This window comes from Carassius gibelio, chromosome B25, assembly GCF_023724105.1.
Source record: "Carassius gibelio isolate Cgi1373 ecotype wild population from Czech Republic chromosome B25, carGib1.2-hapl.c, whole genome shotgun sequence".
Lineage (NCBI taxonomy): Eukaryota > Metazoa > Chordata > Actinopteri > Cypriniformes > Cyprinidae > Carassius > Carassius gibelio.
In genome coordinates, this window is record NC_068420.1 from 12,906,424 (window position 1) to 12,928,357 (window position 21,934).

Sequence of the window (21,934 nt, forward strand, 5' to 3'; positions counted from 1 at the left end):
GTGTGCAATTGTGTTTTGATGGTGCTGAGTAAAATGAGCCTCAGGGTGTAAGGCTTCAGTCTATTTTAGTGAGCCACTCAGAGGAGGCCAAAGAGGCCATAAAATGTGCCTGGGTTTTCTTGTGCACTGACATTGTCACACTCTCATTGCCTTGGAGTAGTCTTTGGAGGAACAGGTATGAACCACTGCACTATTTGGCACCATTACCTGTAAAACCACTGCATTTAATTGCTCTAAAAAGGGATATTACTGCTGACATCAAATTAATGCGTAGCATAGCTCAGATAGTTTGATCTTTAAAAGCTTTGATGAGACATGGCTGGTTACATTGCTGAGATCTCTTCTGAAGCCAAAGGATATTAAAAGTCTCACTCTGCACCTTTAATCTCACTGCTGACTGGGAGAAACAACTGAAGAAAATTTTTCTTTTTTTCTTAAGGAGGTTTCTAAATCTGGTTTATCCATCCAAAATTTATTTTGTGTGTGATTTGTGTGTGAACGGGTGCTACAAAATTTGTAATGCATTGTTTCTTAAAGTGTCATATGCTTCCAAAATACTACTTATGAACTGTGCTTATCAGTCACCAATCTTTATATTTCAGATTTACACCAGATTAAATCATAAAAAGGAAATACTTAGAAGCTTACAATGTCTGAGTCGTAAGTATTAAGTCTTTTAAGTTGTTAATATCTATATCTTGCTGTAAATGTACATGTTTAAAACATGCCTACTTTTATTTCTTTTCATAAATTGAAAATTGCCTTTAGACAGGTAAGTGGATTTTTATTACTTTTACTTTTTGTATATGGAAATATCATTCTTTTCTCCCCAACAAAATCTGATTGCGCCTAATTCTTGCAGCGACCCAAATCTAAGATTACGGCATCCAGGAGGTTGTTCTTAAAGGTATTTGGTTCTGTTCGTTTTACAGGGGAGATATAATTCCTGAAGATGATGCATTTAACAATACCTCCTGACATGTTTTCCCTCAGACAAAGCTGCTGAAGAAAGCAACCTCTATGCTTGTAACTGAAAAAGAAGAAAAGCAGAGGGAGAGAGAGGCCACCTTGCGTGAGAGAGTGCCTCCTTTACAACTGTCCGGTCTGTCTGTTCAAGATCTCCAGGTAAACCAAATTAAAAAATTATACTTTTAATGAATTCAAAAAAATATATAAAATTAATCAAACATTTTAATGAATAAAAGTAGATTTTGAATAAATGTTTTATTATGTTTTCAAATTTATTACATTGTTAAGATTATAATTAAAGATTTAGTGCAAATCATTAATTCAGATGCTGGTGCTGACTAACTTTTTAATTTTATTAATTAAAAAAATAATAATTAAAAAGTTATTATTTAAGTTATTATTTAAGAATTGGTGCCATCTGTACGGAACGTAAATGTAAAAAAAAATAAAAAATAAAAGTAAAGGGACCCACTTTATATTAAGTGGCCTTAACAACTATGTACTTACATTTTAATTAATAATTTAGTACAATGTACTTATTGTGTACATACATGTTTTTACATTGTACTTAAATAAAAAAAAAAACGACGTAATTACATCTGTATTTAATTTCTGTAATTACATTTATAATTACACTGTTGACCCATACTTTACACCTTAACCCACCCTTAAACTTACCCATACCTCCAACCCTCTCCCTAACCTTACCCCATCCCACCTCAATAGCAGCAAAAGTGTTTTACAATACAATATGAACACAATAAGTACATTGTACTTATGTTTTATGTAAGTACATAGTAGTTAAGGCCACCTAATATAAAGTGGGACCAAGTAAAGTATTGTAGCTTCAGTGATTTTCTAAATCTAAAAATAGCATTAATAACGGCATCAGTAATTTCCTGAGGTCATCTTATTGGTACAATACTTTGTTTTCAGGCTCTCTGTAAAGACCTCCATCAAAAGATTGATGTTGTAGATGAAGAGAGATATGACGTCTCCGTCAAAGTGGCCAAAAATGAAAAGGAGGTACTACACCACCATTTATCTTATTACGTAAATTCAATGGAAATACACTTTATGTTGATCCACTATAATGTGTCTGCGTCAGATTACAGATTTGACCATCAAGATTACCGAACTTAGAGGTAAAATGAAGAGACCTGCACTGAAGAGGGTGAAGATCTCTGCCGATGCCATGTTGGGTGCTCTTTTGGGCTCCAGGGTGAAAGAGTCTGTGGATTTCAAAGCCAACCTCAAGACAGTCAAGAAAGAAGAGGAAAAGGTAAACCATGTGACATTTTAAGGGAAAATTTAATTCTGAGTGGTAATGCATATGTAGTTTTGAGCTATTTTAAGAAGTCCCTGTTGCTACACCTGTTCTTCTCACAGAAAGAAGAGGTGACTGACTGGCGTAAGAACGTGGAGGCCATGTCTGGAATGGAGGGCAGGAAGAAGCTGTTTGATGCTGGACAATAGAAGATACACTTAAAAAACTTGATGGTTTGTTTGTCAATGATTGTCTTTTGATTGAGAATGTCTTACTTCAAATATTGTATTGCATATTGCATATGCATTGATTTATACACTTTAAGCACTGAATTTTATTTGTTTTCTTTCAGGTGACAACTACACCAGAATTAATAAACGTATTAAAATTAATGTATAAATCAATGCAAGTTCATAAAACACATATATCCTATTGTAATAACATTTTAGGATTATGACTTAATATTTTATTTTAGTTAAAAAGAAACTGCATATAAGATATTTAGACAAGAAAACAGTGTTTGAAACTTACTTGATGTCTACTTGATGGTTTCTTCGATGTTGAGCCCATTTTCTGTCTTAAAAATAAAAACAAAGAAAGCCATAATATTTTGACCCTTACTTTTTTTTTTTTAAATCTAAGTTCCTGCAACAAGGAATGACACTTAGGACTTCAGATCAAAAGACTTCTGGAAATGTTTGGATACAACAGCCCTAAATGTAGCAGGACCTGAAGTCTCTGAACTTGCCATGCACTTTTATCTCTTTGACCTCACTTCATAATAGACATAACACAACTGCTGTCTCCCAGGAATACCTTCAGTTGTTTAAACATCAATCAATGATATTTGTACATTTGTAGAATTAAAAAAAAAATACATGCACTTTAAAAGCTTTCAAACTAAATAATTTAATTTTGTTATTAAAATGTCCCAAAAACTCTTAAGTATACCAACTGAGATCGTCCCAGTGCAATTTCTGCAATGTCAGACTAAAAGACCTTGATACATGCTAATTGACAACAATTGTCATTTTTTTTTTAGTTTAAATGTCAAAATTCAGACCTTTTTTTCTCAGAACTGCAAAATTATTTCTCACTGTTGCAAGTTATAAACTTGTAATTGTGACTTTATTTATTTGACCTTTTTTCTGAGAATTCTGTGTTTATATGTTGATTCTGTTTTGTTTGTTATCACCATGGAATAAAAAAAATTCAACTTTTTGTCAGAAATGTGAGATTATTTATCTGAGTTGCAAGTTATAAAATTGTAATTGTAATATTTTACATCTGACCTTGTTTCTTCAGAAATCTGAGCATTTAGCAATTTTGACTTTTTCCGAGAATTCTGTATTTAAATCTCACAATTCTGTTTTCACTATGGAATAAAAAAACAGCGTCTGACAATTCCGACTTTTTTAAAGAATTGCGAGTCTATATCTATATAGACCATATCTCACAATTCTGACTGGAAAAAATTCAAGAATTGTGAGATGAAAATGTTTTCTATGACATTTTCTGTTATACAACTATTTTTTTTATTTTATTTTTTTCTAATAATCTGTATTCTACAATTCTGAGATTTTATCTCACAATTCTGAAAAAAAGAATAAATAATTGTGAAATTTAAAGGTTATCTGTTTTCTATGACATTTTCTGTTATATGAGTTATTACTTTTATTCTAAGAGTCTATACCTTGAAATTCTAAGTTTATATATAACAATTCTGAGAAAAAAGCCATGATATCAGAATTGTGCAATTACCTTTTTATTTTGTGATGGAAACTGGAGCAATAAGCAAACAACTATGATACAATGATCCAATCAATTCCTGATGGACAAAAAAGTCCTGGCTTACATTTTTTCCACATGGATAAATGTCACAGCAGAGAAGACAGACGAAGACTGTAACTGGACTACACACACACACACGCGCGTGTACACACACACGCGCACACACACACATTCACACACAAATAAAAATGCTGTGGCTTGAATGTAACTGCATGTAACATATTTAATGTATTTTTTTTTTATCTCTTAATGGCTCTGTGTAAACAACAACAAATGCTCTCAGAAAAACAGGTACACAAGCTGTCACAGGGCAGTAACTTTCCAAAAGATACACGTTTGTACCTAAAGAGTCCTTACTGTGTCCTTAAAGGTACATATTGGTACCTAAAGTGTACATATTCATACCTAAAAGTTACCGCCGAAGTGACAGCTTTGTATATTTTTCTGAAAGTGTACAAAGCCATTTAAAGACAAGGACTTCTTGCATTTGGCATCCAATCATCTGGCCATAATGCCTAAATATAAATCCAGGACAAACGGCAGGTGGTAATTCACTACATATCTCTTGGAGTGTCACCTCTCAGGGAGAATGAGGTGTGACGAGAGCAGCTCACATTACATATTACATTAAGGCAATGCTTCCACCTGCTTGCTGTCCTCTAAACTCTAGATATGACTGATAGCATAGTCTCCTGCCAGCTACTGGTCGCTTAATGTCCATGGAAATTATCACGTTCATGAGATAGCTGTCATAGCGTAACATCATATTGCAATTAACTGGAATAAACGTAGATTCCAAAAATATATTTTATTTCCACTTCCTCACTGTTTAATTGTTGTGTTGACATCTTATCCTTTCCCGTTTTTCACAGATAATGTTTCTAATTTGAGTACAAGTTAGCTGTACCTTAATAAGTGCAAAATTCTTGCCTTATTTACTCTTTATAGACTGTCATTTCCACTCAGTTTATTTCCCTTATGACCAGCATTACCTTTAGACCTTTGAAATGGTCATCAAAATGGTTTTGGCCACCAAAAAGAGCTGCATGTCTATGTCCAGTTTTATAAGCTAGTTTACTGTGTGAACTGTAAATGTCAGTAGAGTGGCAGAGCCAGGGGTCTATTTTAGTGAGACCTTCCCATGCATGCTGAAACTATAAATCTAAGGATTTTCTTCTTTCCTCGGTCAGCCAGTTAACTTGCACTCCTGTCTTTTGTTCTTCTAGCAGGTATGTCTCTTTCTGTGGTCATAAGAGGGTAAAAGCTGTGTGTTTAGTTATTTGCAAATGCATCATTATACTGTTGTTAGAAGGGGTTATAGATTAGCTGTGATGGTAAAGGATTGATTTATTATTTATATAAAACAAGTAAGAAATTGGGCACAGTTGCATTCAGATGTCTCTCAAATTGGTGACAATCCTGGAAGATTTTCACCTATGCAAAAACTCACGGACGCTATGCACAGAACCCCTACCGCTGTGTAGAGGACTAATAGGTCAAATGGATGGATTACCAATGTCATTAATAAATTAGAATTAAGCAGCTTGAACTTTAAATATGATGATTATCCTAGTGCGAAAATAAATAAACGTCAAAGTATTCGAAATACATTTATTTCATGCTAACTATACAACAGATACATTTACATATTCATATACTTAATAAAAAAATACCGTGAAATTGTATTTTTGGTATACTAAACTGGTAAAGTCTGCTAATTTTGTACTTAATGCACTTTAATTCTGCAGAAGTAGTCCTGAAGTCCAAATACAGATATACCGAATTATATTTGATTGTGCTATTGCAAGTTTACTGCAGGTACACTTTTAATATCTTGCATTTAAAGACTGATATTATTTCAAGTTCATACAATCCTCATCAAAAGTGACATTAAAACACATTTTAGGCTTCATTTTAGGAAACGTGCATTATGCACAAGTAGTACTCCAAATAAAGTTTAATTATAACTTTTCTGTCTGTAAGTCTCGAGTGATATGAGATTTATATGAGTAAATATATTTATAGATTGAAACTATACTTCTTATGAAATAAATGTATTAAATACTTTTTTACTAGGGAAAATATGTTTGCATATGGTAGTCAACTTACGATGTCTAATACATCTGTGATAACAGTGACTAGCAATAGCACATCAGATGGTTCCAACATTCTCTTTAAATGACTTTGTATGTAAAATAAAACTTTTTCTTTTTTAGCTCAAGACACCATACTAGACAACTACAGGATCAGTGTTTATGAAATAAAATAAATCTAAAAACAAAATAAAAATACAAAAGTATTAAAACAAACCTAAACCTAAGATTACCTAAACTAAAACTGAAATAAATATTAGTTAAACATAAAAAAAATTTAAATGGAAAAATTATAATTCAAAATACTACTTAATACTATAAAAGCATCTAAATACTAAAATCGCAGTGCATAGGATATGAGTCAAATGCTTGTTATCTTAAATATTCTGATTTGTTAATTTCCTTTATATGTGTTTCAGAGAAGAGATGACTTTAAGATAAAGTTATATTATTTCACAGATAACTGAGAACTGCAGAAGGATGTCTGACGCATGATTATCTCCACCTCCATCAGTAATAACCAGCTATTTATGAATTCTGATATCTGTCATATGTGATATGTCTCTACTAGGGCTGCACAATTATGACAAAAATCTAAAATTTTCAGTTAATTCCCTTGAAATAGTAATTGTGATTATTAATTATGATTATCACAATTTACACTGAATGATGTTTATACCATTGTTTGATGCAACTGCATCCCGTATTGTTATATGAAAATAAAACGTATTTCTTATTTTTAAACCTGGTGCTTTTCTACAGTATTAAGGGCTCAAATGTCAACTATACACTGGATAAGCTTCTTATTTAAATTATATATTTTTTTTAAAAAAGGATGGATATATAAAAATATGAATTGTATTATAATGTTATACTAAAACTAAAATAATGGGAAAATCCCATAAGATAACATGTAGAAAGAAAAAAACACATCTTAAACACGCAGAATAACATAAAGTGGACTTTGAACTATTAATTGCCACTTTGAACGATTACGTATTTGTTGCATCCGTAATTGTAATCGCGATTAGAAATTCGATGAATTGTGGAGCCCTAGTCTCTATCAACATTCTCTTCTGTCTATGCTCCCAGGATCACTTCAGCTCGTCGCCTGGGCTTGAAGGAGAGCGCCACCTGCTGAACACAGCTATACACACAGTTTGCAGGGAACTTTTCTCTCCTCAAGTAGAGATTCTACACTGATAACAAAAGTAATAGCTCTTTACTTTGATGTGACAACAGTGGTCCTGTCATCCTGAAGATAAGGCTGTTGAATACAGTACTGGACATGCTGATAAAGAGAAGGAGAGGGAGCAAGTGCTCAGGGAGAGAGTTCCTCCGGCCGGTCAGAAGCAACAGGAATTAACGTTACAGGTAAATAATTTAAATGGATAATTGAACTCCTTTTATAAAACTTAATCAAATCGTTAACCCAAAACCGAAACCTCTGCCATCAATTACTCACCCTCGTGACCTTCGCAGGTGACATGGTGATGGAAAAATTAAATGGGAGAGGAAAAATAAATGTATTTTTTTTTATGGTTGCATTCGCATGAAAATGATTTGCTTTGAACCGTGAGGCTTTGTTTGTGCTCGCTCACAAAAGAATGCAAACGTTTCTTAGGGGAACGCAAAACTTTTGCGCACGAACGCAGCGGGAAAAGCAAAAATGATGCATCGAGATGGGATAAAAAATATATTTTCATGCCTCTCACAAAAATATTGCGTTTTAGGACGTCCCAGGAACAAAACAAAATGTGATATAGCCTATCTATATCATTATCTCTATTATAGATCAGTGGTTGTGACAAGCTTTGATCTCGCCAGCGTCGCCGCGCGGTCACGTGGTTCATGGAGCTCTCATGGTTTTCTTAACCCTCAGGTATTGGTTATAAAGCGACCATACAGCTTAACAATTTTTCAGTTAAATAAGTGTTGTATATTTTAGCTCAATAATATTTATTTAATATTTTGAAGAGATATTTTGGTATTAGATACTATTTGTACAATAATTATGGTCCATTAGCATATTTTTCTAAAATTTCTATTACTTGTATTACAATTAGTGTAGTATTTAAGGGTAAAATAGAGAAAAGGGTTTAAAATTCCAATGCTAAGAGGCAAATTAGAGTAATTTTGTGGTCAGAATTGTTATTTTTTCTTTGTAATGTCATGGTTAACCCACTGGCTCTTTAATAAATATATCTAGAATATTGCAGGCCATACCTGCTTAATTATTTTTAAGTTCTTCATTTGAATAAATATTTAAACATGATTAAACTCTAGATTTTTAAATGAGTAATTTATAAAAGTTAATAACTTGCATCCCTTTTTTTAATGATACTTGCATAATTACACACAATGAATGCGAGCAAATACTGAATTTAAGTTTAAAATGGTGCTAACAAAAAAATTCAACAAAATATTTTTATCTCTCATATTTAGAGTATACACATGAACTGATAATGAATCGAGATCGAAATCACCCCCCACCCCACTTTTAATTAAAATTTGTAACACGTGCATTTTCACAGTTCATATTAGAATATTTAATAGTTTTAAGTAAGTTAATTTCTAATTTAATTAAAATATTTTGTATTATTCAATTCATTATTAACTATTTTGCAAACGCTATGTTTTGTGTCTAGCAACACTGCATGGATTTGCATCACAAGATAGACGTGATTGATGAGGAACGCTATGACATTGGCATTAAGGTGACCAAAAATGACAAAGAGGTATGAAAACAGAGTAGCACACATCAGTATTTTGTAAACAGTTCACTTTTTAACTTTTTTTGTAAACAGGTGGGTTTTGTGTTGAAGTGCAATGTGTGGTCTGTGTTGATAAAGATACAGGAAATGAATCAGAAGATCTATGAGATGAAGAGCAAGCTAAAGAGGCCTAACCTGAAGGGAGTCAAACTGCCAGCTGAACACATGTTCTTCTAGGCTCCAAACACACACAGTCCATTGACATCAAAGCTAACCTGAAGACAGTGAAGAAAGAAGAGGAGTTTATATGGACAGAAGTGCTAATATAAAAAACAAGTATCTGTATTTATCTTCCACAGAAAGAAGAGGTGACTGACTGGTGTAAAAATGTAGAGGAATTGTCTGGAATGGAGGGCAGGAAGAAGCTGTTTGATGCTCGACAGTAGGCCCTAAATATATATATAGAGAGAGTCATTTTAATATACATTTTATTGCACAAAGATCTCTCTAAACATATGACAAGTAAAGGGTAGATAGAGACTAGGAAAAACAACATCATATCTGAGCAAAATCTCTTTAAATGTCTTGCAGGTGGCAGCAGTATCAGACCAAAGATGACGTCAAAGATGTAATCACTGTTTTACTTCAGATAGTACTTTTTCAAAGTGTACAATGAACTTTGACTATTAATGTTTCACTGTAACGTGTTTTCTTACTATTAGTTAAGGCAAAATGATCAGTTTGACAGAATGCAGGGTAACACTTTACAATAAAATCCCATTAGTTAATGCATTAACTACATTAATTTGTAACACTATTTATTCATCTCGGATGTTAATTTCAGTTAATTAAAATAAAACCATTAGTTTGTGTCAGCTCTATTATCTGTTAAATATTATTTCATGATTGATTTTACTTGTGACTTTATAATTTTTGATTTTAATACTGTATTAGTAAATGTTAAAATAAAAAAAATTCCAAGATTAATACATTTTTTAGGTTATGCCATTATCTAACGTTAACAAATGAAACTTTATTGTAAAGTCTTAGAATCTGATTTAGCAGTAAATCAAAATGAAATTTTTTAAATGTGCTTGTGCTTTTGCTTGTAAAATGTAGTATTTCAAATTAAAAGCGCTTTCTTCACATCTTGTCATATTAGTGCTTCTTTTGCCCTACAGATGGCAGCCTACAACAACATATCAGGAAGAAGAAGAAACACTCCGCATTCATCACTTCTTCATGTTCAAGGTCCCTTATTGATGGTTGTGAAAATATCTGTGATTTCAGATCTGAATTAGTTAAGCATTTATGAAAATATTGAAATTATTCCAATATAATCTTTAAATACAATAATATTATTAATATTTTCTTGTAAAGAAGATATGAGAGATTGTTTTTCCCCAAGATATGCAGTATATATAATAAAAAAATAAAATAAAAAACAAAACACAAAAAACAAACAATAATACTCGACACTTCATTCCAGTTCAAATTAAATTAGATCATGCAATGTGTTCACATTGCAATTCATATGGTCTCATTAATGCTGTATTGTTGGGCTCACCCTTAGTCTAGAGAACATAAAATACACTTGAGCAGCAGGTGCTCCGTCACTCTGCAGTCTGGGATGTGAAGCATTTGACAGTAAGAATGGTGTGGACAATAGTTTATTTTAGCGAGCCTCTCACGAGTGCTTCAGAATCTATAAATCTGCAGAGTTTCTTCCCTGTGGCCAAAACAGTCACACTTCCATCATCTGAGAGGTAAGGACCTTCAGCTTATGGCGACTTCTAACAATTCATGCATATTAGACAGTAGTTATAGATTGTTTTGTGTTGCTTTTTACCCTACATCTCTTCACTGACATTTCAAAAAAAAAAAAAAAAAGTAAATATATAAAATGTCTTTCATTTAAGTTTGTACTGTAAATGCTTGTATGTCTGTACAAATCACTTATGTGTCTAATCTAGTTTTTTTTTTTTTTTTTAGAAATATTTTGTGATTTAGAAGCCTCCAGGAAAAACAAAGGCATTAAAATGTCTGAACCTGCGTAAGTATTTTCAAAACTTTTAGAAATATTATTGAAATAATATATTTTTTACTATATTATAAATATAAAATAAATATGTGTTTTCATTTCCGGCCCTATCTGTGTCAGTCCGGTGAGTAATGGACACTGAATTTAAATACATTTGGACACTACATTTAATAATATTTGACATACTTTACAAATACATTTTATATTTTCAGCACTGTGGAATTTGTTTGATATTGATTCTTTTCTTCAGAAAAAGCCCAAGATTTCTGCATCTCGTCGGTTATTCTTAAAGGTTTGTTTCTTTTGTGTGTGTGTGTGTGTGTGTGTGTGTTTCTGAAAAGATTTTGACTTATGATTTTTTTATTAACCATATGAATGAACAACTCCCCATGATCCACATACGAATATTTGATGGCCATGCATCTTCTGTCATTTTAATGCACTGCAGACCAAAATACTGAAGAAGGCCAGCACCCTGCTGGCAGAGGAGAAGGAACAGAAGAAGACTGACAGAGAGCAAACACTCAGTGAGCGAGTTCCTCCTCTTCAGCTGTCTGGAATCTCTGTACAGGATTTACAGGTTCTTATTCTTTGGCCTGTTGTCAGAATGCTTTTGAAACTATTCTTTCTTACATGCCATTGCTCTGTTTACAGAATCTGTGCAAAGAACTCCATCAAAAAATTGATGTTGTTGATGAGGAACGATATGATGTTGAATCTAAAGTTGCCAAAAATGAAAAGGAGGTACATTCTGTTGCTTTGAAAATGCTGTTATTGATGGATTCATTAATTTATGCATATTTTAAATAGCCCTGACTGATACTTCTGCTATAGATTGCAGATTTAAACTACAAAATCTTTGAGCTGAAGGGAAAAATGAAGAGACCTGCCCTGAAGAGAGTGAGGGTGTCTGCCGATGCCATGCTTGGGGCTCTGCTAGGTGCCAAACACAAAGAATCCATTGACTTTAAAGCTAACCTCAAGACAGTGAAGAAGGAGGAGGAAAAGGTAATCTCAGTACTTTGACATCAAATCATACTCCGACTTTATGGATTCAGTGCTTACATTTTTCAGTATTAAATTATTTGTTTTGTTTTGTTGTTGAATGGGTGCCATCAGAATGAGAGTCCAAACATCACAATAATCCACACGATTCCAGTCCATAAGTTACCATTGTTATTGTTGTCATGAAGCAAAAAGCTGCATGTTTGTATTAAACAAATTCAAAATTAAGATGTTTTTAACTTCAAACCATTTCTTCCAACTAAAATATGAGTCCTCTATCTATAATATTGCTTTCTCCAAGAAAAAAGTCATCTAGTCTTAAGAAATCTGCATAAATCAAGCACCATTTTTAAGCAAAAACAGTTCAAAACAGATCTAATCAAGTATCATATTCTCATAACTTGTCCAGAAGTGACCATTTAAAGTTGAAACACCTCAACGTTCAATTTGTATCTTACAAACAGAGTCATGTGGACTACTTGTGGATCATTGTGATGTTTTTATCAGCTGTTTGGAATCTCATTCTGACGGCACCCATTCACTGCAGAGGATCCATTAGTGAGCAAGTGATGTAATGCTACATTTCTCCAAATCTGTTCCAATGAAGAAACAAACTCTTGAATGGCCTGAGTTCATTTACAGCAGACTTTCATTTTTGAGTGAACTGTTCATTAAATGTGCTTTCTTTGACTCTGGAAAACCTGACAGTGTGTTGAATACAAATAATAAGAATTATTGTAATATGCATTTATTTGTAATCTGCACAGAAAGAAGAAGTGACCGACTGGCGTAAAAATGTGGATGCTATGTCTGGCATGGAGGGCAGGAAGAAGATGTTTGCAGGACCAAATGCATAATGAATTCTTTAAAAATTATAAAACAAATTAAAGTCCAATGTGAAAGCTATTTAAAAATACACATATTTAACTGCTGTTTAATTGTGGTTATGTATTTGTTTTATTGCATAAACAGCAGTATTAATGAAAAACAATTGTATGAGGAATTCACAAAACTGTGCTATTGTTATAACCACATTGATCAGTTCAAATATTGAAACATGATTTACGACACATATAAAACATTTATTTATGTTAATACTTGTTTATTATATGATTGCATTTGTCATTATATAATAACGGTTATATTGTAATAATATTTATATGTGATCGGTTGTGTGAATATTGAGGAACAATAAAGCTATCACTGTTTTGACCAGTAATTCAAGTTTTCTTGCTCTCTGTTAAGAGTTTTTTGGGTGCAAATACACTGTAAAAAAAAAAAGTTGCGTCAACTTAAAAAAATAAGGCAACTTATCGCAAGCGCTTTTTTGAGTAAACTTAACAAACAGGGACTAAAGTCCACCCAACTTAAAATAATAAATTAATATCATAAGTTGTCACAACATAAATAGTCATGTTTACCTAATGAATAACAGAACAAAATATTTTTTGTTTACTGAACACAAATAGGCCTATTATCTATAGGCATACACTAATTTTATATTATTTAAATAGTCTAAATAAATAAAAGACAGACCATAACATGGGTCAAATAACTTTTTTTTATTATTGAAAGTTTGTCCAAAGCACAAGGACATACCAAGTCTTGTATATTAACTTCTTTACTCCATGCATTTTACACTGAAATCAATGCATGGAACATAATGCATGTTAAAGAAATCCAGTGTTAATTATACCTTAATACGTTAGCAGTCTTGTGGCATGAAGTACCTTATCACATGTATTTAACATTTTTGGTTGATTTTTAAAGAAACTATTATGTGAAAACTACTATATTGCATATTTTAACATCAACCTAAGAGTTCCTCAAAACGAAGTTACTATTTTGTCCAAGAACCCAAAACAAGTGCAAGCATCAGAGTAAACCACAAACATTACTCAGTTATTATAAATGCACTGTACATTTTTGTCAGAACATCAACATTGAAACTATAATTACAATGATATGCCTGTAATCCACTCTTGGCCTTGGAAGTACCAGTGTCTACATAGAAATCAAATATAATTAGCTCAGCCTGAGAAAAAAAAAAAAAAGGGAGAAAAATTAAACTAAAAAAAAACTGAAAAACAATATCAATGTGTTGATTCATGTTAAGTACTCACTTTTTACAACCTTTGCCTAGTTCACATAAAAATGAAAGTTCTTTCATCATTTACTCGCCCCCAAGTTGTTCTAAACCTGTGTGAACTTGGAGGAACTTGTGTGAGCTATCTCTTTAAGGCAAAGGTTGTAACAAATTAATACTTAACATAAATTAATACATTGAAATAAAACAGTATTGTTTTTCAGTCATTAACTATAAAAGTATAAAAAAAACAATGGCCAGTGGAAGAACCTCATTCAGAAGCCTTTGTCCATTTAGCAAAGTTTAGACTTCAATGACTGTACTCTTGCAGAGCAGGTACCACCAAGATCCATAAAGATCTTTTGTATAACTTCAAAAGTATACTTGAGTTCTTTTGGATACTCCATATTGAGTGCATACAAGAGACCGAACAAGTATGCAAATGCTGCTGGCAGATCTGTAATGTCCTGAAGCACAATGGCCTCTTCCAGGATTATGGCCAGGTTGATTACAGTTGGCAGTGATGTGACAGCGGCAACATCATCTTCGACCACAGTAAGGATTCCAATCTTTACACCTTTGGTGCTGTGGTCCTCGGGATCAGTATCCTGGGAGAATAATGGATGGGAGGTATTAATGGAAGTGTAAATTTACATACAATAATTATCATCATCATCGTTGTTGTGCAAGTAAACTGAATACATGTCAAATATATTTTAAAAAAGGATTTAGAAATAGGGTATGAAAATGGTAAGTTACCAGGCACATCTTGAGAAAACATGCTGGCTTCTCACGCAGAAAAATAGGCAATCCCTTAAGAGCTGTTATTTTCCGATGTGTGGTAATGTCACTCACCTAAAAAGAAAAAACATTTCGTTTGTAAAATCTGCTTTGGTAGTTAAAGGTACAGTACACACAAAAATGATTCTGTCATCTTTTACTCTCCCCTTATGTCATTCCAAACCCATATGACTTGCTCTCTTTTTTGGAACAAGGAAGATTTTTTTTAATGTACAGATTACTCTGAGGCATCAAAAATGTAAAACCATCATAAAATTGGTCCACAAAACTCATGAACTGTTTCCTAATTGACAACTGCTTTGAGTTGAAAAACAGACTTTATTTACTAACATTTTTTCCTATCTGCATGTGTTCATTCAACGTAGTATGTCATGACTAATTAAAAGCCAACTGGTTATTGCTTAAAGGGTTAGTTCACCCAAAAATGAAATTTCTGTCATTAGCACTCACCCTCATGACGTTCCACACCCGTAAGACCTTTGTTCATCTTTAGGTATTTTTGATGAAATCTATGAAGTTTTTTTTATCTCCGATAGAAAACAATGTAATTACCATCATTCAAAGTAGAAAAGTAGTAAAGATATTCTACAAAATATTCTATAAAATATTCAATGTGACTACAGTGGTTTAACTTTATTCTTATTAAGTGACAAGAATACTTTTTGTGCGCAAAAACAAAACAAAAATAACTTTATTCATTAATCTCTTCTCTTGCCTGTCAGTCTCCTGTGTAGTTGACACAATGCAGCGATTCCGTGTTTACGCCATAACTCAGTATTGGCCGGCTCTGTTCACGTGACGTGATGCATACATGTGATGCTGACGCAGGAGCCGGCGTTCTGTCGTATACACGGAAGTGCTGCACTGTGTCAACTGCGTAGGAGACTGACAGGCAAGAGAAAAGATTAATGAATAAATTTGTTATTTTTGTTTGTTTTCGCGCACAAAAAATATTCTCATCGCTTCATAAAATTAAGGTTGAATCACTGTAGTCACATTAACTATTTTAACAATGTGCGTAATACCTTTCTGGACCTTGAATGAAGGTAATTATGTTGATTTCAACAAAAATCTCTTAATTTGTGTTGCAAAGATGAACAAAGGTCTTACTGGTGTGGAACGACACGAGGGTGAGTACTTAATGAAAGAAATTTCAACCAACCCTTTAAAATTTGAAATCCTGCAAAATGCCATTGGTTTCAGCATTTCTTGAGAAATCACTTTGAATGAATGCAAAAAGGCCTTGAAAAAATTTTAACTATCAAATGTCACTGTATATAAATGACTGAAATTTCTTCTTTCTTGCTAAATTTCTCCTTTTATGTTCTGCAGGGCAGAGGAAGTCTTAATGGTTTAGAACACGTGGGTAAGAAAAAGATTACAGAACAATTTCAGGGTGAACAATTATAATTTTACATTTACCTCATTACTAAAAGTAGCAAGGTTAATTTATTTTGTTTAGTTTTACTGTTATGTGTTAGACCTAATATATATATTTTTTTAAATGCGCAAAATTGCATCAATGGCCCTATTCAGAAAGCTGTAAATACTGCATTTTTTTTTTTTTTTTTTTTTTTTTTTTTTTACATATTAAAGAATATTGAGATTACCTGTTCATCCAGCTTGTCCAAAAGAGTCTTCATTTCTTCTCCAAATGCATCTGTTCTCTTTCTGTACAGTTTCAGGAGAGGTGTTGTGTATTTTTCAAGGGACATGTTGAACTTCTCCAGGAGGTCAACGTTACTGATACGAAAAAACTCCATGCAGATCTATTAATTAAAAAAATAAATAAAAACATTAATAGGAATCACCAGAAAGTTTTGCTAAATAAAATGTTCTAATATTTCTAATAGTAATTATAATATTTCTAATAGTAATTATAATTAAAATAATAATAGAAATTAATATTAATAAAAACCAGAACACAGGTAACAACATTTGCTATTAAATAGCTTACCTCATCCTTTAGAAAAAGAGCAGGCCATCTCTCTCTGATTTCCTCAACTAGTGGCTGAATCTCTACAACTTCTTTGCGGCGAAGAGAAAATGTTTCTTGCATCTTCTGTTGAATGAGTGTTGAATCAATCCTTTTTTTTTTCATTTCATCGATCATGATAAGTCTCACCTCCTCAAGCGAATCATCTGTCTGGCCCTCAGGATGGTCCGGTAAAAAGTTGACCTCTGCTCTTTTAGGCTTTTTTATGGTGGCCGTCACACCCTCATGTGATTTTCTTTTAGTGTTAACACTAACTTCTGAACAACCAGCCTCTCTCAATTTAGCTCGATAATTGCCAAGCTTAAACTTGATACTCATAACCCATCCATCCCAACCTGTGCGTTTGCCAGGTTCTGCAAGGCAAGGATGTTTTTGTACTAGAGCAGAGGCAACTGACTGGACCTCATAGGCATCGGGGTAGGCTTTAATTTCAAAAATTGCTTGCACAATCTTGTCCAGAATCTCACACTTCATGTCCCTTGGGACATTCAGAGGCTTCTTTGTCTGCTGGTATATCTCATTGGCTTTACGCAGCCTGAGCTCCACATCCAAAGAAAAGGCAGGTATGTTAAAAGTAGAGGGCCACTGTTCAACACTTCTAAGATTTCTTGACACAGATGATTCAGGGCTTTGGACATCATTTTGACAACTTGTCATGCTTGCTGTATCAAGTGAGGACACTGAACTTGTATCTGTTGAGTCCAATGGAGGAGATGCTTCCCACAGAACCTTTAAGGTTGCCTTTGCTGCTGGCAATTCTTTGATGTCATTCAAGTTACAAAGTTCATTGTTAAAGTCCGGGTCTTCAAATTGTAGTGAGAATCCAGATTTGAGCTGTAATGTCTCACTAAGGAAAGACTTCAAATGGTCCACAGATGCAGGCCTTTCAGGCAGCTCTACCCTCCGGATGTTGGTAGGGGAAATGTGAACCCGCAGCAACATGCTCACTATAGAAAGCAGAACGTAGAGTCAAAAGCAGTCATCATTAATTCACTGGGACACATTTATTTTCCATTCTTAACAGCAATAATAGGAACATAAGTGAATATATTCTAGTGTGTGGAATGTAGTGTCTGATCAAGAATAGAGACACAACTGTCATCTCTTATCTCCTAATGAGTTAAAAACACTTTTGGAGTCACAAGCACTTTCATACCAACTTTGTATGCTGTCAATGGATGGAAGTCATTCAGCATGTCTGGATCAAGAACATGAATGTCACTAAAACTGCTTTCCTTTATCTCAAAAGACCTGAAATGTTCAAGATACCAGGCTGACAGTTTTTTACAAAGGAATGACACATCTTTGGGGGTCACTACACAGTTCAGTATTTTGAAAAATTCTGGCAAGCCACTACATTGTCCTGCAGAGATAATCATGCCAGCTGAATATCGAACTCCATGCAAATGAATAGTGCAGGAGAGAGAGACTTGGCTTGTATTTGGATATCTTCTCTCAATTGCTGACATAACTGGGGCTTCAAGAGAAGCAAGTGTGAAGACCTTTGCTTTCTCCACATGTAGTGACTGTTTGAAAAAGTCCTCACCATCCAGATAATACGCCATCATTTGTTGATGCTTCATGGAAAGTGTCAGTAGAACATTCTTAAAGTTTTGAGTGTCATGGACTACTTTTTTAAAGTAACTGTGTTTTGCCTCAAAGCGCATTGTCCATAGTGACACCAATGGTCCAAAACAACGAATCAAATGAGGGTAATGGTTAATGTAATGGTGTTTTGGACGTAGACTTAAGTTAGGAAAGGTTTCAGTAAGCAAGTTTTGATGATCTTTGATTTTGCTCTCTAGGTAACAAAGAGACTCCTCTGAAAATTTTGAAGATAGAACTACCTCAACAATGACTTTCAGGTCCATTAGAATCTCCCAAGATGGTTCATTTTCAGGAATTTTGTGACCGATCATAAGAGGCAGCAATCGTAAAAGTGTCCAGTTCTCATGCGCGTTACCACCTACTGTACCCTTGGTGAAACTTGACTTGGTTAATACCTTTGGCTTGTTAACCCGGTCTGAATCTTTGTACGGGAAGGACTTAATGCAATGATTGAGCTCATCAAATGAAAATTTTCCTTTTGAAATTAAATCTTTCAGGCACAAAGACAGTTCTACAGGTACAATGCCTTCCAAAAAATCATGTAATGCATCAGGAGGGAAACCAGTGACAGGATGAAAGAAAGACAAGTGTTTGCTTAGCACACATTCCCCCTTCACACCACTGACATTTTGCAAACTTCCATCTGTCTGCACTTCCTGGACAAAAGAATTGTGTTCTTCTACAGTTCTTAATTTGAAATCACTGATCTCAACCTTACCAGATTTGACTTCAGGCTTACTGATCAAACAAAATCTGCACAGTTTGTCAGAATTGAAGCTTTCTTGAAAGCCTGCCAAGCTATGGGCTCCCAAATTATCAGCACATACGCAAAAGACTGTCCCCTTTACGTACTGATTCAGAGCAGGCACAAAAACACCTGTTTGCTCCAAACACTTCACATCTTTCATCAGTGGATCAAGAAATTTCTCGTATCCAAAGAGGCGCACATCATCACTCTTACCAAGGACAGCAAGCTGAATCGAGTAAAGACTAGAGCGGAATTTGGAAGGCAAGTTTAGAACCACCCAATAAATGGCAACAATCTTATGGATTTTTCTCGAAGTGCCCAAGGGATTGCACACTTCAAATTCATCCACATACAGTCCCAAAGATATTGCAAGGTCTTTGTCACCTAGAAGTCTGTTCTCCTTGAAGAAAGAACCATCTTGAAAAGACTCAAAATGTCCAGGAGTAGACTCTCCACTGAACACAATCTTATCCAAAAGATCTTTACGACCTAGTAAGCGCTCCAGAACATGATACAAAGACACATAAACAAAGTGATTTTTGTGTGTCCTGTCATAGAGATACTCTGTTGGCTCAATTACAGAGAAGTGTTCTTTGAAATATATATTCCTTCTGTGGTCTGTGGACAAACTTCCTTTTTCTGAAGTAGTCAGGAGAAGAGGATTGGTCTCAAAAATTGCACTGTTAATTTCCTGAAGGATATAATTATCTACATCAATTTTTCGTTTGACCAAAATATTTTTGATGCTTTCAACAGCAAGAGACTTGGAAAAGTGCAATATATCATGCATTTCCTCAACTATGTTGTGAATGGCACTTTTTGATATATGCAAGACTGTTTGCATTTTCAAAAATACAGAAGCCAGTTTATGCTCAAGAATTTCAATATCCACACTTTCAGTGTCAGTAGCCGTTTGAACAGTCTGTGAGGACTCCCCAGCATCATGGTCATCATTATCTTCAAAGTTCAATGCTGTATCAGTGTTAATGTTCTCAGTTTCAGTAATGACCGAGTTTCTTAAATCAACTGTTGTGTGAGTTTTGTGTTTCCTAGTCCTGTGAGAGGCAAAATTTGTAAGCCTGTTGGTTTTATACTCACAGCCAGAAAAAGGACACCGTACAGTTTCATGCCTTTTTAGATGTCCTTTAAGATGTCTAAAAAAAATGCTTTCACTGCAAACATTTTCAAACTCACAAAGCTCACATTTAAATGATAGGCTAACTTGCCTAATAGTTCTGCGGGTGTGGCAGCGTGACAAATGCGATCTCAAAGCACTTTGTGTCCGGAATGAGCAGACACAATCTGAATATAGGCAAGGCCAATTTGTTCCTTTATGACCTTGTCCATGACGAAGCCTGTAATGCTTTACCAGGACCTCTGGGTCAGAATTTGAAAATTTACAATATCTGCATTGCATTTCCTCCTATGGACTAATTCGCTGTGAAAACATAATTTTTTCAACAGTTTATCCTATTTTTATATGGCTTTTTTTTATTCAAAAGGGCACAAAATCTGTAACATTATACTAAATTTTATGAATATCACACGATTTTTCCATCAAACGATTATTCAAATAAAATCCCTTTTCCCATTAGCAATCTTCTCTCAAAACTTGAAAAGACGTGCACAGTGCTCATTTACTTTTAAAGCAATTGCAGGAATATGTCTAGATGGTCAATACATTTTTGTCTATACCCATGAGCAAACATCTCATTTAATATTCTAACATTATTTTCGCAATTTCTCCATTATTTAAACGACTTCATTTAATGCATTTTTCAGTGTGGTAAATCAGTAAACCACTGCTAAATTAGAATAAGCCGTCAGTCTGTGAACAGAGCAAGATACATTACATAACTAATAAAATATTATAAAATTATTTTCTATATTTTCGATTATAAAAATGATTAATACACAACAGTTATTTTAAAGAAAAAGCTGGACTGATCAGGCACGACACCACTCCTCACATCAGCATCGACTGAGTAACACTGCTAAATTAGATTACGCCATCAGTTTGGGAAGAGCACAATATAGGCTATTATATGTGACAAATAACATAGGCGATTATATAAATGATTAATACATACCATTTATTGTCCAGAAAAGGTGGATTGATTAGGCAGGACACTGTCACCCGCTTCTTATACTTTTATCATCAACTTTTGGAAACCGCCGTCTTCTCACCTGCATCAACCTCTGAAAACCCCGCGAAGTAGCTTAGTCTCCTACTGCGCATGCGTTCACTGTTCAAACGAGAATCGCGAGATTTAATGAAAACTAAAACTTCTTGGTAAGATCAACATAACATTGCACGTTTTTAACATTTAAGGAACGAATTTGTTGAATCAACTTAGTATCATGCATGAACACTTTCAATAAAAATGTCTTAGTTCAATTTACTGTTTTATGTTTATTTGGAGGACTTTTTGTTAGTTGGCTTTTTTACAGTGTACCATTTTTCCACCTGATGAAGAGTCTGATTAATATATATATATTATGCTTTAAACAACATATACAAAACAATACAACAGATAATATAAAGCCAGGGTAACAACGGATAAAAATAAATAACAAAATAATATAAAATAATAATAATAATAAATAAAAAAAACTAAAATCCAATCACAGACAAGCATGACCTTTACAATACTCAAATAATTTTAAATATAGAACACAAACGGACCGTTTTAATTGCCTTTCTATTCGTGGCTCGATTTATTAATCTAAAAATAAATGGAACTGACGTTATCAACCACAAAATAACGCGCAGTTCCAATTCGCCACTGTACTCTTAAACACGCCTACTTATGGA

The 21,934-nt window shown here is 33.8% G+C and overlaps 3 protein-coding genes and 1 pseudogene across 3 annotated transcripts; 3 read left to right on the plus strand and 1 right to left on the minus strand.

Moving 5' to 3' along the window:
- Window positions 1-781: 781 nt before the first annotated feature.
- Window positions 782-2,834, plus strand: LOC128014742 (troponin I, slow skeletal muscle-like). Its single transcript, XM_052598462.1, has 6 exons — window positions 782-907; window positions 994-1,125; window positions 1,906-1,995; window positions 2,078-2,251; window positions 2,359-2,469; window positions 2,589-2,834. The coding sequence occupies exons 2-5, from the start codon at window positions 1,021-1,023 to the stop codon at window positions 2,443-2,445; spliced, it is 456 nt and encodes a 151-aa protein (XP_052454422.1). The 5' UTR covers window positions 782-907; window positions 994-1,020; the 3' UTR covers window positions 2,446-2,469; window positions 2,589-2,834.
- A 4,395-nt stretch (window positions 2,835-7,229) lies between these two features.
- LOC128014741 (troponin I, fast skeletal muscle-like) lies at window positions 7,230-10,718 on the plus strand (annotated as a pseudogene).
- A 244-nt stretch (window positions 10,719-10,962) lies between these two features.
- On the plus strand, window positions 10,963-13,090 carry LOC128014051 (troponin I, slow skeletal muscle-like). The gene is made up of 6 exons (XM_052597289.1): window positions 10,963-10,999; window positions 11,088-11,167; window positions 11,324-11,455; window positions 11,530-11,619; window positions 11,710-11,883; window positions 12,648-13,090. Exons 1-6 carry the CDS (start codon window positions 10,963-10,965, stop codon window positions 12,735-12,737), a joined length of 603 nt encoding a protein of 200 aa, XP_052453249.1. The 3' UTR covers window positions 12,738-13,090.
- Window positions 13,091-13,427: 337 nt separating this feature from the next.
- LOC128013949 (uncharacterized) lies at window positions 13,428-21,516 on the minus strand. The gene is made up of 5 exons (XM_052597147.1): window positions 21,210-21,516; window positions 16,725-17,710; window positions 16,378-16,536; window positions 14,726-14,821; window positions 13,428-14,574 (listed from the first exon to the last, which is right to left on the minus strand). Exons 2-5 carry the CDS (start codon window positions 17,703-17,705, stop codon window positions 14,260-14,262), a joined length of 1,551 nt encoding a protein of 516 aa, XP_052453107.1. The 5' UTR covers window positions 17,706-17,710; window positions 21,210-21,516; the 3' UTR covers window positions 13,428-14,259.
- Window positions 21,517-21,934: the final 418 nt, after the last annotated feature.

Coding starts and splice junctions, on each gene's coding strand:
- LOC128014051 (XM_052597289.1), top strand. CDS start 10,963: ATGTGTTTTCATTTCCGGCCCTATCTGTGTCAGTCCG. Junction 11,000..11,087: donor GCCCTATCTGTGTCAGTCCG/GTGAGTAATGGA, acceptor TTATATTTTCAG/CACTGTGGAATTTGTTTGAT. Junction 11,620..11,709: donor TTGCCAAAAATGAAAAGGAG/GTACATTCTGTT, acceptor CTTCTGCTATAG/ATTGCAGATTTAAACTACAA.
- LOC128013949 (XM_052597147.1), bottom strand. CDS start 17,705: ATGTTGCTGCGGGTTCACATTTCCCCTACCAACATCCGGAGGGTAGAG. Junction 14,822..16,377: donor TGGACAAGCTGGATGAACAG/GTAATCTCAATA, acceptor TTTTCTTTTTAG/GTGAGTGACATTACCACACA. Junction 14,575..14,725: donor GTTTTCTCAAGATGTGCCTG/GTAACTTACCAT, acceptor TTATTCTCCCAG/GATACTGATCCCGAGGACCA.
- LOC128014742 (XM_052598462.1), top strand. CDS start 1,021: ATGCTTGTAACTGAAAAAGAAGAAAAGCAGAGGGAGAGAGAGGCCACC. Junction 1,996..2,077: donor TGGCCAAAAATGAAAAGGAG/GTACTACACCAC, acceptor TGTCTGCGTCAG/ATTACAGATTTGACCATCAA. Junction 2,252..2,358: donor TCAAGAAAGAAGAGGAAAAG/GTAAACCATGTG, acceptor TTCTTCTCACAG/AAAGAAGAGGTGACTGACTG.